Source organism: Taudactylus pleione, unplaced genomic scaffold (genome assembly GCF_031769625.1).
Source record: "Taudactylus pleione unplaced genomic scaffold, aTauple2 ptg000202l, whole genome shotgun sequence".
Taxonomy (NCBI): Eukaryota; Metazoa; Chordata; class Amphibia; order Anura; family Myobatrachidae; genus Taudactylus; species Taudactylus pleione.
Window position 1 is genome coordinate 9,622,116 of NW_028284604.1, and position 18,461 is coordinate 9,640,576.

Genomic DNA, 18,461 nt, shown 5'->3' on the forward strand with positions numbered 1-18,461 from the left:
CCCATTCCCAAGATATTTCATTATGATATGCAAATATTCCAAAATACGGATTATTCCGTTATCCAAAATACCCCTGGTCCCAAGCATTTTGGATATGGGAGTCTCAACCTGTATTATAATACACATATAAATTGTAGTCCAGAAATGTTTTTATAAAATTCTTTAAGATAAATAAATGGAAAAAGTTCACCTGCAGGGTGCAGCTTTCCTTCCTTCTCAATATAAGTCCAAAAAGGTGCACCTTGTATTTTCCTATTGATATTGTGGTGAACTGTTGATACTCCTTATCCTCCCATAATGTGTATAATGGAGTCCACAATAATGAAGTACAGTAATATTTAATAATAAGACTAGCATAGAGCAAAATTAAGAGATTTATAATAAAAATGTAAAATAAAAAATTCCACCATGGGTAACCGTATATGTCGAAAAAATCCACCATTAATAAGTAATCAAGGCGTACCAAAGGACCGGATGTAGTTGTATACACCTATACTCGCTTTTCAATTGTCCAACACTTTCCGGGACCAGAAATACGTGAAGCTGAATCAGAGTCAGGTTTGTTCCTCTAACGTCCAAAAACCAGATGGAAAGTCTTGTATCAATGTCACCAGGTGACCAGGCGAGTGTGGCCTGGCATTATCATGCAGCAATTTAATGCCTGTTCGCAGCAACCCAGGTTGTTTTTGATGAATTGCCCTCCGCAACTGGCTCAATGTGTCACAATAGCGGATCAAATTCACAGTATCTGCCTTGGTGAGGATATCAAAAAGAAACATGCCCTTGTGGTCCCAAAACACAGTTACCATGACCTTCTTTGCTGAGGGAGTTGTTTTGAATTTCTTTGAAGGTGGGGACATTGCGTGTTCCCATGTCATTGATGCTTCCTTAGTCTCCGATATCACATGATGCACCCACATTTCATCACCTGTAATAATACGCTGCAGGAACTTTCTTGTGAACTTCTGTGAGTTGCTTCAGTGTGAATACTTTTTCCTGTACCACAGTTGTTTATGAATGATGTTGTGCTGCTGATGTGCCATTTAGACACAGAAACCTGTTCACACTACGTACCTCAATGTTTAACCATGTTTCCGCCAGCCTCCCCATCTTATACCTGACGTTGGGCCTGGTGAGAAATTACAATGAAATAGAGAACATTACACACATGAGAGGTTGCCTAACTTATTAAGCCACCCTCGTATCTGCACCTACTCTGTAGCTGGTGCAAATTGTATACCTTCTTTCATACGTATATCTACAAAACTGCTGGTTGTCATTGGACAATGGGCCTGATTCAGCTTTGGAAATGAGATATAGCAAATAGAAAATAGAGTGAGATATCTCTCTTAACTGATCATCTTGGTGAAGCCATGCTGCACTGCAAGTGGGGCAGATTTAAAATGTGCAGAGAGATTTAGATTTGGGAGGAGTGTTTCCAAACTGACTTCTAAATTGTAGAGTAATAATAAAGTTGTGCAGTATTTGTGGGCTACATGCAAAAACAGCCAGTATTGACCCTAAATGCAAAACAAATGTATGTATTTTACACCCCTTGCATTGCAATATGGTTTGTCCATGTTCACAAACTAGTGCTAATTCTCACTCTGTTCCCAAAGCTGAATAAGGCCCAATGTCCCTTCCTAGCCACTTTTCACCTCTCTGGTCAAAGCAGTCAATACATGTCAAATGTGTGAGTCTCTGGATTCTTGTTTTTGCATACATTTACATTCTGGACAGGAGCACCCTGCAGCAAGCCCATAGAGCGGAGAGATAGCCAGTCATTGCCAAAATTCCATGTCCATCATTACTTTCACAGATATCCACCAATTGTCAGCCATATGTTGCACAGATACCACCCAGGCACATAATACAGAAAAATATCCCCTTTACAGATACAGTTCATAGCCATTCAGATGTTGTACAGACCATTCTGTCCCTCCCTATTCCTGAGCAAATTACCAGCTAATAAGTCATCTCCACATTCTCCTAGCGCCTTCACATTGCTCTCCTTTGGGATCATACTGGCTTATTATTTTCGAAATATAAATTTTTTTATATTTTACTCTATAAATATGATTGTATATAAATTCATATACATGGTTAAATTACTTTCAATTACCCATCTCCATAGGAATATACTCCCTCGTCAAATATCAATTTAAATGCTCCTTTAAGACATACCTTTTCACTAAAACTTATCAGCCCTCCTATTAACTCCTCGTACAGGCCCCCTGATACAGACTGCTACCCAGATTCTTTTTTCAGTATTGTATGGTCCCCTTAATAGATTTAGATAATACATGTCATCATAAATCACTGTTGAAATGTAATACTTTGACTTGTAAGCTTAATTTATTGTTTTACTGCCATCTAGTGACCAAAGTTATTATTTACTTTTCTATTAATTCTGTATTGTATGATGTTGAAAAGAGGTGTGGCTATGTTATTTTAAACACAGTGGGCCATATTCAATATGGGAGCGAAAAGTCCGTGCTGGGAGCTCAGAGTGGGGATAAAGTATCGGGCGCGTGCCCGCTTATCCCCGTATTCAATTTAGCCACAAACTTAAATACATTTTTTGGGGGTGTTCCTATTTTTTTTTTTTTTTTGACACAGTTCATTTTTAGGGGCTATTCCCATGGGTGAAGCCTATGTTTTTTAAGCCTGCACTTTTTTTCGCCAAGTAAAACATGAAATTGAATACGGAAATAATTCAAACATACGAAAATTACGTCATCGGCAATAATTTGTCGCCGATTCCGACTTTTCGCAGGCAAATTGAATATGGCCCAGTGTCTCATGAGTTATTTTATTATTATTTTTTTTAAATGTAGAAGAGAATTGATTGTGTGTGCATCTCTCTCTTTCTCCTCTGCCAGGCCTGGTAAATACATGTCTGAATCCACTTTCTGTCTCTGTCATATCACAGATGTTATTTATCTTGTTTTAAAAGAATACATAGAATGTAACAAATTTTACATTGGAACTTGGATTATAACTTCAGAATTCAGTAGCGGTCATCTGGTTTTGCTCCCAGCATCAGACGCCATATAAATTAAGTGAGCATTGTTTACCGTTGCTACTTGATGTGAGCAATACTTTGTGAAAGCTCCTTCGTGGGTGAAGGCATGATTCACAAGCGGCATGAGGCTGATCTGGTTCTAGACCAGATATAAAGTATACCCGTTTTCTTCCCTTCCTGCATTACTGATGTTTTAATATGGATTATAGATCTCTTGTTTGTTGTGGTTGAAAAAAGACACTGGCTGGATATTTCTTACTTAACATTTTTATTACATTGAAATAATTGTTTTATTTCTAGTCAGTTACCTCTATGGCTGTTTGTTTTTGTGCTCTGTGGTTATTCTATTCACACCCGATCTATGGGTATAATAGATACCCATAGATCGGGCTTATAGGGAAGGAAAAGGCTTATAGGGAAGGAAAAGGGTGGAGTCCTTGTATTCCAGACAGTTTTGTGCACACATTTTATGGATCCATCGATGCAAATTAACCACTATGCTATAATGAATAATACTTGCAGTGAAAACATTTGGACCTTATAAGGCACATTTTATAGTGAGCAAATTCAGGGCCGGCACTGGGCATAGACTACCTAGACACTTGCCTAGGATGACCAAACCAAAGGGGTGGTGGTGGGAGGCACCACACTGCCACCCATTCGAGATTACTCTGAACAGTCTGGATATCTACCAGACTGAACTTCACACGGGTGTAGTGATGGTGTCCCGCTGGGGACGTGTGTCGCTGCCACTGGGACCCGGCATTGGCTCCCAGCACCGATGGAGGAGCCACTTTTCAAATTTGACTCCGGACGTGAGCCAATCATGGCTCATGGGCCAGGCAGGCAATTAGAAGCAGCCATTGCGAACCAATCGCAGCTTGCTGGGTCATCCCCCCAGCTTTTTGTTACCTGACGTGAGCGGCGCTACCTCAGTATGAGGGTGGAGGGGGGGTAGCATAGAAGATCTCCCGAAGTGACTTGGAAGATGCTGCGCTAGAAGACAGGAAGATGCGGCAGATGGAAGACAGAAGATGCCAGGTTACGCCAGATGACTCAAGGATGCCTAAGTCCTGGTGACAAGGGGGCTCTTGCTGTTTAGGTGAAGTCTGGCAAGAGTCAAGTAGTTGGCAGAGTCAATCCAGTGCAGATAGGTTCCGGTGCAAGCTGAGGAGCGTCGCTGACCCCTGTGAGGAAGGACTGGTGCAGAGGGTACCACTCTGTGCCCGCCAGGGTTGGCAGAGGGGATACATTTTCAGTGGGGACAGCCTTTCTTTACTCATTACCACCCTGGACCACCAGGGTGTCAGACATTAGGGCTGCAGGCATGGGGGAGCAACATAAAATTGTTGCCTAGGGTACCAAATTGGGAAGGGCCAGCTCTGAGCAAATTGACAAATGTTTGCCAACATGTGAAACCTTTAAAACTTCACATAATTAAACTAATTTTGTCCATGTTTGAAACAGAATCTGCATGAAGATTCTTGCAAAATGAGGTTATGAATGTTGATGAAATTGAGCAATGGAATGTACAGCCCTCGCAAAAAGTAATTTCAGCTTCACAAAAAGACAGAGACACAAAACCACCTTGGGTGGGGCTATACCACTGATTGCAAGAGACATACAGATGTGTACTCACTCGTCTTTGCTGCAGGCGCACCAAACAGCCCCTCTCAGCATGTCTGGTCTCGTGAGACTCTACTAGCGCTGGGCATCTTTTTTTGCAGAAAATACGTATAATTTGCGATGCGACTAGGACGCACCAGGAGACTGTGTTGACTAATTTGATATGCAACAGGTCTATATCTTTGTGTGACTGAGTCTCTCAATCATCCAGCAAACTGCAACAATGCAGCGACTGCAGATTTTTTCCACTCCGTTCCGTTTACAGACTCAGTTGCACAGATATACTTGTCACATAGTAAGTGAATCAGCACAGTCTCCTGGTGCATCCTAGTCGCATCGCATTGCGACTTAGATGCATTTTCGGCAAAAAAGACACCCGATGCTAGCACAGTTGCATAGGACCCTGCGGCTCACTCACTCCAGGCATATCACTTTGCATGGCTTACTGAGGCTATATGAGCAAGGACACATCTGTAGTTACCTCAGTTGTTAGACTTAGATGATCAGATGACACCACCCTATGCATCCCAACATGTTAGTTGCTGAAGGTGGACAGCAGTTAAAAGTGCCCATTTGTTCTCACTGGAGATGAAACACAACATGTAGAAGCAGATACTATACATTCACAGTGGAAAGACATCAGTCCTCGGGGTACACGGTCAGATAGATCATAATGATAGGTGACCGGAACACACCCATTATTAGACAGCCTGACATGACTGGAGGAGGGACCTCTTCGTATAGTAGCAGCTCCTGTGGCTGATGGTACATAAGAGACACCAGGTACATCACCCTTGGACAGGCTTAGAATTGAACATTTCTAAATACCTCCCAGACCCTCATACATACTGTATGTATCAGAAAACCATACCAGCTGAATAAAGTGACAGAAAAGTCGCAATAAACACTAACACTCCCTTATGTGACCTGTGTAGATATTTTCAGCATGAGGATGAAACTGGATCTGACTTACATCACAGGATTAGAGGCATTTATAATGCTCACTCAGGTGTCTTGACAAATGAAATCAAATGTAATCCTCCAATTTTTTCCAGAGGTGCGTGCTCCATCACCCAGTACAGTGCAAAATCTCTGTTTGGGACTTGGGCCCACTCCTAAAGGAAAAGGGCCCCATTTCTCCCCATGCTCTAGGAACCATGACGCCTCTTATGGAGGTACAAAGGAATCTTAGGGCTTTTGGCAACTACTAGAGGAAAGGGTCTTTGGGCCAACCTTCACTGCAAGGCTTTGGTTCACCCCTTTCCCCCCCGAGGTTGGCTGAAGCTACCCATCAGGAACCATGATCTTCAGTTCTCCCCTAAGGAGAAAGCCTCCAGCAACATGGGGAGAGGATGACCCGTAAGGGTCTCACCCAAAACTCCAGAATAATGAGACACATAGACCACTGCCTGTTGGCCTGTTTCTCCACCAAGTTGGATACTTGTCACGACCAGGGTTTCTCGGCATGGCGGTCAGCGGGTGATACCTGTGAGGACGCTATGGCGAGGGGCGTCTGGTGGTGGCGCTGGTGCCTGGCGGGGAGCATTGGCTGTGCATGGTTCTGTGTGGGCATACTGTCACTCTGGTCTGGTTAGGCCTGGTGGTGCTTCCGTTCTTGCCTCCGGATATGTGACCTAGTTGCCCTATCCTGGTGTGTCACATGCCCCTCTCTGACCAGTCACGGCTGAGCACTGGGGATTTAAGGGAGTTCAGAGCTCTCTTGCATTTCCAGTGCAACATGTTTCTCAGCTACAGCTGAGAGAGAGTACCTGTGACTTACCTGCTTCCTGTGAAACGCTACCTGTCTAAGCCTGCTTCACCTAACCTGCTCCAAACCCTGCTGGATTCCCCTGCCTTCTCCAATTACCCTTCCCACTGCCTGAACACCTGAGTCTCCTATTACCCTGCACCCTCCATTTACCTTTCCCCTGCCTGAGCACCTGAACCTGCTGTGTCCCTGCACCTTGCCTCCACTTATACCCAGCTGGACTACATCACCTCTGCCTGCATTTGTTTTCAGCTCACTATACCTGCAAACTGGACTGTTCCTCCCTGTCACTTTCTGGACATTCTCCCATTTACTCCACTACAGTCATCAAGTGCACTTTAGTGCTATACCTGGACTATTTCTTTTGCCATTCCCATGTCTGTTAAGCCACTTATTAAAAACTCCACCTTTTCATTTAAATCTGCTTCACTGTCTGCTCCTATCACCACCCCGGGTCCACAACAAAATCAAAACCTCACAATACTATTGCAGATGCATATCTTGCTTCCATTCAGGCTGATGCTATTTCTTTTGCAGTAAGATCCTCTGCTATCATAGATCTCGTGTACCGTCTCACTGTCAACATTTCTCATGCTATCCAGACCATTCTCTATCAGTGATGAGCATCAAATGCCCTCACTTCATGTTTCACTAAATTGGAAATTGCACTGCTCTCTCATGAGGCTAATATCGCCTGGTGTGGACCCCTTACCTCTGCTACTTTTTTTGTCCTCTCTCAATACCTCTTTTGCTGTCAATGTTACTCTATACAACCCAACTGCAGAACTTTTTTGTTGATCTTACTTTGTGGATGGGCATCAGTGTTTTGCTGTGGTTTCTTTCACCACTTAATTTGCTAATCATTTTTCCAAAAATGTCACCAAAATCTTCAGCCTTGAAAAAGATTCGTCATAGAATCGAAGCACTAACATGTTGTTAAAACCTTTATAATAAAACTTTAAAAATATGCATAATGTTAATTCGGGAGCACTGTGTCTCCCACTGTAATTGGCAATAAATTTGGATTCACACTTATCCTGATTCACATTAATCTCTTTTCTCACAACAGTCATCATCTGTTTACACTCACATACATCTACACATGGGCATAACTACCATAGGTACAAGGAGTGCAGCTGTTATAGGGACCAGAGCTGAGGGGAGCCCATTTTCCTTATCAATGTTACATGTGTTATATACATTTTTTATCATTGGCTGGTACATAGGGGCCCTTACAAACCTAGTTACTCCCCTGCATCTACACCTACCCATAGTGCAGCGCACTAAGGAACTATCTGTTTATTATAGTTGATAATCCATGCAAATACCGAAATAAATTCCAAATATGAATAGTGTATTGGGACATCCTAAGATTCCTAACACATTGGCACCGAAAAATAACATAGAAAAAGAGATACGGTACTGCATGGTGTGTCCCTATATTGTGCAGGTATATTACATGTAATTTATGCTGTAAGGGGAGAAATCAATGGCTGCATTATTCACAAAGTAATAATGTTTAATATATACGAGTACAGTAAAAATAAATTCAAGAGCTGTGAGAAGAGAGATGTTGGTAAATCCCATTAGGACACCTTCTCTTTAATGGGAACGACTTCAGTGTCTACGTTGATCTCTGCTTGATAACTCATCCCCATGTATTCACATATTATAATGACATGTTTATCTTGTGATGTGATAGAAATGTCATGTCACAGGAATTGTTGCGAAAATGTCAAAGCTTCCGTCAGTCACTGGTGAAAATGCCTTATAGAAATAACCGCTGTAATGATTGTATTCTGTTTGTCACAATAGCTTTTAGGATCTATCACTGTTAGAAATCGGGTAATCGGAAGTCAGGCATCCTTGAAGATAGATCGCTTTATTCCCAAGACAGTACAGTAGAGCAACATGCTTAGTTGGCTCCACACATATTCCCAAACTCAATTATTTTCCTTATACAATGCATTGTTCTTTCAAGAATAAGAAGTCCTCAGGTTGTCAGGAAAGGACGGATCACAAAAGGCCCCTGCTTTGGCCATGGATCACCCTTTGGACAGCCCTGAACTAGCTCTTAATTGATATATATTTTTATTTGCTCATAATTGACATAAGTATAGTGCTTGATGGCTATTAATTCTGTAGAGGTGGTTTCATATGAATGTATGTATATATACCAGGGCTGTAGCTAATGTAGTGCAGCCGGTGCCATCGCACAGGGCACCACAGGGCAGGAGGTGCTGTTTGTGCCTGTAAAATTTCTATTTATTATCATGCTCACTTGTAGCTTCCTCTTATTTCATCCCCAGCATCTTCTGGCCTCCCCTATCTCTTCCCTGGTCCTTCCCCATGAGGCCATTCCCCTTTTTTGGGTGCATTATGTTCCTTTTAAAAATGAGGGGGGCTCCAAAGCTCTTTATGGCACAGGGCACCAAAAAGTCTAGTTACATCTCTGATATATACACTTGGGCAAAAGCAATAATGCTTAATTTTACACTATTTTTCCTATGTGTATTTATTTGATGGTTTAAAATGTTGAGACATGGGCAAAATGTACGTACGATAAACTGTCCATAGACAGCAATAGCAATAGTACCATCTTCATACTGAGAAAGGATTTGAAGGTCAGCCACTGGCAATTGGACGTTGTGCATAGGTATTTCTGTCCTTGATGCCAAAGCTTCTCTAGCCTTCCTCCTTTTACTCATATGGATGAGCCATGACACATAAAGATGGGTACACGCTGAGCAACGGGCCGACATATCGGATCCCGAGTACGCATCAGAACGAGGTAATGAATGATAGAACGATACCTCGTTCCATCCTTCATTACCTGCAACAAGGCCGCTTGCGATATCGTTGGACGTGCAGCACTGCCAACCGTATGATGTTGCAAGTGTCCGTGGGAGCGCGCACATTGGCCGTACACACTGAGCGATGCGGCCGATATGATGTTCCGATTTGGCTGGAAACGACGTTTCGTGCCGACATTGTTCCAGACATTGTTTCAACAAAGTAAACAAAAATAGTTCTTGCTGCCAAATAGAGAAAATATACATAATAGTTTGTGAATGATGTACAATGCTCATATATGTACAACAAAATGTTAACTATTATAAAGCCACATGCATCTGATTACTCCTTCCATAAAGCATTTTTCAGCAACTTTTTAGTCTATATTTTTATATACTGTAGAGAATTTTCATTTGCATTTATTTAACTGTGCCCCACACAGGTTTGTGTAGGCAGGAGTCACTTAGAATACCCCACAATGTGATTCTTTTGGGAAATAAACTTCACATAATTGTTATATGTTAATACATAGATAGTGAAATTTGAAATGAAAGGCTTCACAAAAATGTTGAAAACTAATTTATATTAAGGTGCAGTTTCAATTAAGCATGAGGGTCTGTCAGAAACAGACATGGGCGCAATCTGCAGATGCTCAGATTTCTGTCCATTACCTTTATGCAGTGCAATCTGAAACAAGTGAGATTTCCCTGGCCGGAATACCCACAATGCATTAGCCAAGGAGGTTCTGACGGAACTTTCAGGCTTATCGAACTCCTCCCTTCCCCAGAAGTACAATAAAAACTGGAATAATTATTGTAATTGGAAGAGTTTTGTATATATGACTCCTTTCTGAATTTATAATAGTATTTTTTATGCCTTTTAATAAATGCACTGCATAACTTTCATGAATGTATCTGTTAGGTTCTTTTACTTTTTTTCACATCATATGAACTATAATTTGATATATGACATAATAGGGGTGATTCAGTTGTTTTCCCCGGCGGCTGTTACTGGTGGGCACTTGACAGGGCACTTCAAAAGGTGGTGAGCAGAAATGTATGTATACGAAAACTCAGTGGTGTGGGCGACAAACAACAGTTTGAGCACCCTAATCACGGACTTTAGAGGGGTTTAGCCGCTTTATGCAGCTATACCAGGTCTTTTGGGCAGGTCAAGCGCGATAATTAATGGGTACCCAAAAACAATTGAATTGTTCCGTAAGGCACTCATTAATTATGCCCGCCCAAAAAAGCTATTTAATTACTCCCAATTTAACCAAATGATTTTATATTAAAACTGAAAGTAATGTTTGTATGCATTGCGGACTTGATTCAGAGTTAGGAGCAGAAAAAATAAATTAAAAAAGAGTAATTTGCACCATGGTAAAATCATGCTGGTCTGAAGGTGGAGAAGATATAAAATGTACAGAGAGATTTATAGCTGGGAACATGTGCGTATTTATAATGGGTGCTGGGTGTGCGGTGCATACGAGCCCCTGTGTCCAAGGGGGGCCCACACCTTGCACCTATATTATACTTAGCTCTCCGGAGTCCCAGCGCTGTAAAAACTCCTGGAAAATGGCCGCCGCTGCCATTTTCCCGGTGACCTGCTCATGTGCTATAGACTCTAGTGCGCTCAGTGCGCTGCCAGCCGCCGGACTGAGAGGAGGGGGCCCGTGACGGAGACTGTACACGGGCCCCCTCCTCTCATGAAACGCCCCTGGCTGGGAAGGGGTGTTTCATAGCTTAATTCTAAATTTCAGTGTAAAAACAAAGCTACCCATTATTTATTTGCTACATGCAAAAAGCAGCCTGTATTTTCTTTGCAAAAAATGAAACGCATATGCATCCTTTGCATAGAAACATGGTTTGTTACAGGAGAAAACTGCTCCTTATTTGCTCAGTTTCTTGAATCAAGCTTTGTGTGGTTACATTCATCATTACAGTTCTACATTGATTATACGAGCATATATATATATATATATATATATATATATATACACACAGTCAGGTGCATAAATATTGGGACGTTGACATAATTTTCATATTTTGGCCTCTATTCACCACCACAATGGCTTTGAAATGAAACAAACAAGATGTGCTTTTACTGCAGACTTTCAGATTTAATTTGAGGGTAATTACATCCAAATCAGGTGAACGGTGTAGGAATTACAATGGTTTCTATATGTGCCTCCCACTTTTTAAGGGGCCAAAAGTAATGGGACTATCAACTCAAAAGCTATTTCATGGACAGGTGTGGGCTATTCCCTCGTTATTTCAATATCAATTAAGCAGGTAAAAGGTCTGGAGTTGATTCTAGGTGTGACATTTGCATTTGGAATCAAAAATGAAATGAAAATTCTGTCAATGTCCCAATATTTATGCACCTGACTGTATATATATAATAAAGATCTCAAAGGAGACTGGGGTTTCAAGATGTGGTGTTCAAGCTATTTTGAAGAAGCACAAAGAAACGCACAACGTTGAGGGCCTCAGACGCAGTGGTCGACCAAGGAAACTTAGTGCATCAGATGAAAGTTACATCATGCTTACTTCCCTTTGAAATCGGAAGATGTCCAGCAGTGCCATCAGCTCAGAACTGGCAGAAACCAATGGGACCCACGTGCACCCTTCTACTGTTTGGAGAAGTCTGGCCAGAAGTGGTCTTCATGGAAGAATTGCGTCCAAAAAGCCATACCTTCAACGTGGAAACAAGGCACGGAAACATAGGAACCAGGTTGCAGAAAAATGGTAGCAGGTGCTCTGGACTGAGGAGTCAAAATTTAAAATATTTGGCTGTAACAGAAGGCAGTTTGTTCACTGAAGGGCTGGAGAGTGGTACAATGAGTGTCTGCAAGCAACAGTGAAGCATGGTGGAGGTTCCTTGCAAGTTTGGGGCTGCATTTCAGCAAATGGAGTTGGGGATTTGGTCAGGATTAATGGTGTCCTCAATGCTGAGAAATACAGGCAGGTACTTATCCATCATGCAATACCATCAGGGAGGTGTCTGATTGGCTCCACATTTATTCTGCAGCAGGACAACGACCCCAAACATACAGCCAATGTAATTAAGAACTATCTTTATCATAAAGAAGAACAAGGACTCCTGGAAGTGATGATATGGCCCCCACAGAGCCCTGATCTCATCATCATTGAATCTGTCTGGGATTACATGAATAGTTACAATGATTTGAGCAAGCCTACATCCACAGAAGATGAATTTAGTTAGAAGATGTGGTTAGTTCTCCAAGATGTTTGGAACAAGCTTCCTGCTGAGTTCCTTCAAAAACTGAAGAATTGATGCTGTTTTGAGAGAAAGGGTGGTCACACCAAATGTTCATTTGATATAGATTTCTCTTCTGTTCAATCACTTTGCATTTTGTTAATTGATAAAAAATAAACAATTAACACTTCTATTTTTGATGCATTCTTACTTTGCAGCATTTTTTCCACACCTGCCAAAAACCTTTACACAGTACTGTATGTATATATGTATATATCTATTACAAACAATCCGGCTAAATATTTTAATTATATTTGCCTACTTTTGAAAAAGCATTTCAGGGGGATTGTGAAAGCACCACTTATGACCGCGGTGGTAAAGTGGGCGTGTACTGCTACATCTGAGAGGCGTGTCATACACATCGACTTACTTAAAAAATATAAATGAGCACTAAAGCAGTTAGTAGGATCTACTTGTTGATTATTATTTATTGCCAGTTATTTATATAGCGCACACATATTTTGCAGCGCTTTATAGAGAATATATTGGCCATTCACATCAGTCCCTGCCCCAGTGGAGCTTACAATCTATATTCCCTATCACATGCGCACACACATACACACTAGGGTTAATTTGTGTTGGGAGCCAATTAACCTACCAGTATATTTTTGGAGTGTGGGAGGAAACCGGAGCACCCGGAGGAAACCCACGCAAGCACAGGAAGAATATATAAACTCCGCACAGGTAGGGCCGTGGTGGGAATCGAACCCACGACCTCAGTGCTGTGAGGCAGTAACGCTAACCATTACACCGTCTGTGCTGCTGAAAACATGATGATACTTTTCAGAAAATGCATGTAGCCATAGGGAACATTGGGCCTGATTCAGACCCGATCGCGAGCGCTGAGCGCTCGCTAGCGGGTCGATGTTGGCCCAGTGCGCATGCGCACGACAGACCCGGCTCCGTCGTGCGCATACGTGAGACCCGGATAGCGACGGGCAAGCCGTCGCTATGGGTCTCGCTACAAAGGGGGCGTGCTGTCGATTGTGAGTGATAGCACGCCCTCTTTGGTGGGCGTGCCGGGGGCGTGGCTGGCCAGAGGGAGGCGTTTCCATGGGAACGCCTACCATCTGGGGCCGGCCCCACTGACATCACAAGTGATGTCAGTGGGAGTGCTTTCGGCTCTGATAGAGCCAAAAGCACTCCAGGGCTTGCGGCAACGAGACCCTACCATTGCGACCATCTTCCTGGCCACTCGCTATAGCTGTGGGTGGTCACTCACAGCTATACGAGCGGCCAGGGGGCCGCTCTAAAATTCAGAAGGACGGCCCTGATTCAGAGCGAGCGCTCTGTCAGAGCCTCCGGCTCTGAATCAGGGCCATTGTTCCTTAAGGCGCACATCCACTAGCAGATATAAATGAGCAATTGAACGACTACGACATCGTGCACTATAATGTCAGAAATGCTCCCTCTGGTCGCTTCCGACATCAATCATCAGCTGCCGATAACAACAGATTGGTCATGTTCAGCGATGAGAAGGGTGCCTACACCGAACGATCACATCTTTCAGTGTAGGCACACAATGGATGAGGAATGACTGTTCGATTACGATGTCGTAAGGTGCAATCAGGAAGATTACTATACTTTTCAGGGAGTCAAGGAGATTACTACTATTTCAGGGCGTCTCCCTGACAATTAGGAATAGTTGGCAAGGATGCTTTTAATTCTTTTTACTGTTTTAACAATGTCACTGGCTACGGGATGGATTGCCACGAAAGGGCCTCTCAACCTAAAATACAATCTTACTAATAGCATTCTTTATTATGTATGTCAAATTTATAGAGAGAGTTTTTAGTAGTGTTTTTATTTAAGGGAAGGTGTTTTATAGGTTTAGTGTCGCTTTAACATAATTGGAAGAAGAAGGGGCAAAAAGGGCCTTTCATTTGTGTTATTAACTTAGAAAATATTGATTAATTTTGACAGCTCTACTGTAATTTATGTTCATCATGAATTTCTTTTCTTTTAATAATGAAAAAGTATATGACGCAGTTTAAAGTATGAGTGAAGCATTGAGTTAATAAAGGTTCTCTTATTTTGTGCCTTATTGCAGGGTGCTGGCTGCACTGCACTTGTTGTAGCCGTGGTTGCAAGAAAGCTAGAACTTACCAAAGCAGAGAAACATGTTCACAATTTCATGATGGATACTCAGCTCACTAAAAGAGTAAGTAAGCTATTTGCCATATTGCCATATACTACACACGGCCTAAACTTGCTGATTTCACCATGACTGTAAATGCCTTCAAAATTGTATATATAATACAGTCGTTTTTTGAGAAAATTATTTAATGTAGATACGTTTGACTGTAGAAAATATGAATTTGTCCTTGTATACCATCTGTTATGGTAGAGGTGTTATTGGCATTTATTTCATGTGTTTTGTAGAATTTTTAACACTAATACAATTCATGTAAATGGTTCTGAAATTAATACCCATCATTTCCAATGTGGCTGTACACACTAGCATTTGTTGTGTTTTCCTGAGTGCATCTTGTCTCAGTCATTGTGTTTACCACAAATTAAATGCAGCTGTGAAACCTACAGTCACCTATAATCACCTTAAATGTTAGTAAATTTGATAGTAACATAGATCTGGGTTTTTTTGTTTGCTTGTTTTGCAAAAATACCAGTGTGAGACCTAACAGACCTGGCCTTCACCATTAGCACCTTGTCCCTTGGGTTGGCCAGTTAGATCTCTCCTTTCCTCAACGAGTAGTACTATGATGATTCCAGGCAGGGGTGTAACTAGCCCCATAGTAAAATCTTGTAAGCCCCCCCCACTCCTCCTCCATTGGCAGGTTAAAAAACAAACACCTTTGCCCCCACATGATAAAAAACACATTGGCCCCCACATATAAAACAAAAACATACCCAGCATTGCAGGCCCAGCCCCTCAGCACCCCACTGCGGTGCAGTACAAGTAATTTCTAAACCAACAAATCTGTGAGGCAGGCATTGGTATAGGAGCACCTATATGAATGCCTGTCTTACAGATTTTCTGGATAAGCTTTCATTTTGGAGTGTAAGGTGATCACTCTAGAGTCATTACCTGCTAACTGACTGCTGCTAATCCTCTCAGCACCGCACAGCCCGTCTCCAGTCCCAGGGGTATATTTACTAAAGTGAGAGTTTTTAGAAACTGAGAAGTTGCCCATAGCAACCAATAAGATTATAGCTATTATCTTCTAGAAGGTGCTAGTTAAATGTTAAGTAGAATATGATTGGTTGCTATGGGCAACATCTCCACTTCTAAAAACTCTCACTTTAGTAAATTTACCCCCTAGTCTTCACTGCAGCCTGCCTTGTAGCTGTGGCGTCAGTCATTAGATCACTTTGGGGCCTGGATGGCCGGAGACAGCATGTGGCCACCCAGGCCGGAGACAGCATGCAGCCACCCAGGCCACAGATGTGTCCACATACATCTAGACTAATTGCATGTTAAACAGCCCTTCTGACCCTGTAATGTAACATTTTGCATGCAGATACATCCGCAGTCTCACACAGAATATAGGCATACTTTCGCATATCGTTTTATTCTGCAGAAGCTGCTTGTGCTTCCTATTCGCATCGCAGAGTGAATAAGACAAATTTGAAGGGAAAAAGAGGCACAAATAGCGCTACTGAGTCATATGACGCTCACGCGTTATGTGTAAGGAGACTTTTAGTGCACGGAGGACAGATGTATGTGGACACATCTGTATGACGCCACGTTGCTGTGCCGGCATCAGAAGGGTCACGCCCGGGCAGTGTCTGGGCCAACTTGGAAGTCTCCAGCGCTGCTTAGGCAACAGCTGGGCATGGTGGGTGGTCTAAAGCAGTGGCTACCCCCCCTCCCTATAGCCCTCCCCTCCTTCCCTAGTATAGCCAGCTCGACCGGTGTTAGACACTGAGCCTGTGCTGGGGCAGGGCACATCTGAGCCGGCCCACCATATCCTTTGTTCCCGGAGGTCCAATCCGTGCGTGACTGGGAGCAGGGGGAGCGGCTGGCATAGCAGCTGCATTTCTTGCACTTAGTTACGCCAATAATTCCAGGGACTTCTGCCGTTAATGAGAACTCACCACATCCACACACCATCACTTTACCCCAATGGCAACCAGAAGAATGGGTGGTCCAAACCACGTTGAGAAAGTGACTGTTAAATAATTTCAACAGTTCCCAGTTTTCAGCACATAATAAGCCTTTGTAGCACAGATAGGATTGTGTCCTACCAAATCGCAGGGATGCCTAGCTTGGGGCCATTATACTCTTGTTATGGGAATAAATATATCAGTTAGTAATATTTAATGGGTTAAATTATCTTTTGTCGGGGTGGATTCAAAACATGGGTAACTGCCATTTTGCCTTTGGCCCTATGATTTTGTAAAATCTGTTGAACAAACTAATAAATTAGTGATCATACAGTACTTTCATTTCTATTTTGTAACCTAAAGTAAAGTAAGTAAAATAAAGCACATTTTAATTTAAAAAACTGATTTACAAACAGGATTAAATCAAAAGGAAAAAAGTGTTATCCTTTAAGTATAATATATAATGTTTGTAATATAAAGTATAACATATAATCATTAAATATGTATAACACCTTTACTTAGCATTCAGGGAATATATGTTTAAAACTGCTTTGAACATATGGAAAATAAATCTCTGTGTTTTATATCATAATGTAAACCAACGGCCCAGTAAACTCTGTCTCAGATATCCTGTTAATGCTTGCATTGGTAACATAAAATAAAATTTTTTGCACCTTTTTCTTTTCTTTTTATTTATTTTATTAATTACCAGTTATTTATATAGCACACACATATTCTGCAGCGCTTTACAGAGAATATTTTGGCCATTCACATCAGTCCCTGCCCCAGTGGAGCTTACAATCTATATTCCCTATTTTCTTTCACTGTTCTGTTTGTTAGAGTTTAATTGAATATTTAAATTCAGGTAAAGCTTTCAATGGGTGTTTAGTCTGCCCAGAAGTCTTATTTCACTACGTCTCTGCAAGACGCAAACTGATCTGGGGCTTTGCTGAAAACTAGGATTTGTTTAGCTAAGCTATTTTGCACTGAGAGCCTTATGGAAATGCATTTCACAGATTCCCTGTTAAAGTTAAGTGTAATGTAGGGTTAGGTACAGGATCCTGGCATTCATAATCCTGACGTCGGCATCTCAACAGGGTTAGAATACCGACACCTGTCGGTAGGTATCCTAACCCTCACCCTACCCCTAACCCTCCCTCCTCACTGCCTAAACCTACCACTCCCCCCCCCCAGTGCCTAAACCTAATCTCCCCCCTCTGCAGCCTAAACCTAATCCTCCTCCTTGTGTCTAACCCCTAACCCTCCCCCTAACCCCACTACTTAACGTCGGGATTCTGGTGCTGGGATTCTGACAGTTGTCTGGACTATGGCGCCGCCAATCTAAACGCCGCAATCCTGACTGTGGGTAATATAACTACCACCTGTAATGTACTCCTTAAGTTTATCATATCCTTGAGTTTTAGCAACACAGATTGGGAATTAGCTTGTCGAAAAAGAAAAATCAGGGAATATGTTATTTGCATATTCTAATGTAAAAAAGCTTCCAGTAAGTTTTAAAGGCAATTATAATTAAAAGTGCTGCGTTATAAATTCTCCATATAAGACATAAAAGAATGCCTGAAGCTTTTATTCTCCTTTTTGCCATTTAACTCATAAATATCACAATGATTTAGTTGTAACGGAACGGCTAAATTTAAGCTATAAATTGAGGTTTATTGTAATGTTCACAAATATATATAAAAAAATATATTGTAATGTTCACAAACATATATAACTGATCAAATACATGACAGCTCTTTTCAATGCCGGGGTCCATGACAAGTTTGCCCCTTGATAAGGCCTACCATTGTTCTGCATTTCTGCGCCGTGTAGCCAAGAATAACTTTTTTATTCTTTACTCTGATAAAATTTGCTTGGGTTTTATTTTTATCCTCGGAAAGA

The 18,461-nt window shown here is 41.9% G+C and overlaps 1 protein-coding gene across 2 annotated transcripts in view; it reads left to right on the forward strand.

Annotated features, from left to right (window-relative positions):
• The window catches only part of KCNN2 (potassium calcium-activated channel subfamily N member 2), a 193,843-nt gene that overhangs the window by 138,976 nt on the left and 36,406 nt on the right, over positions 1-18,461 (forward strand). For both annotated transcript variants that reach the window (XM_088477692.1, XM_088477693.1), the window contains exon 5: positions 14,545-14,655. In XM_088477692.1, the coding sequence (XP_088333818.1) occupies positions 14,545-14,655 (111 nt within the window). The remainder of the gene's footprint in view (positions 1-14,544; positions 14,656-18,461) is intronic.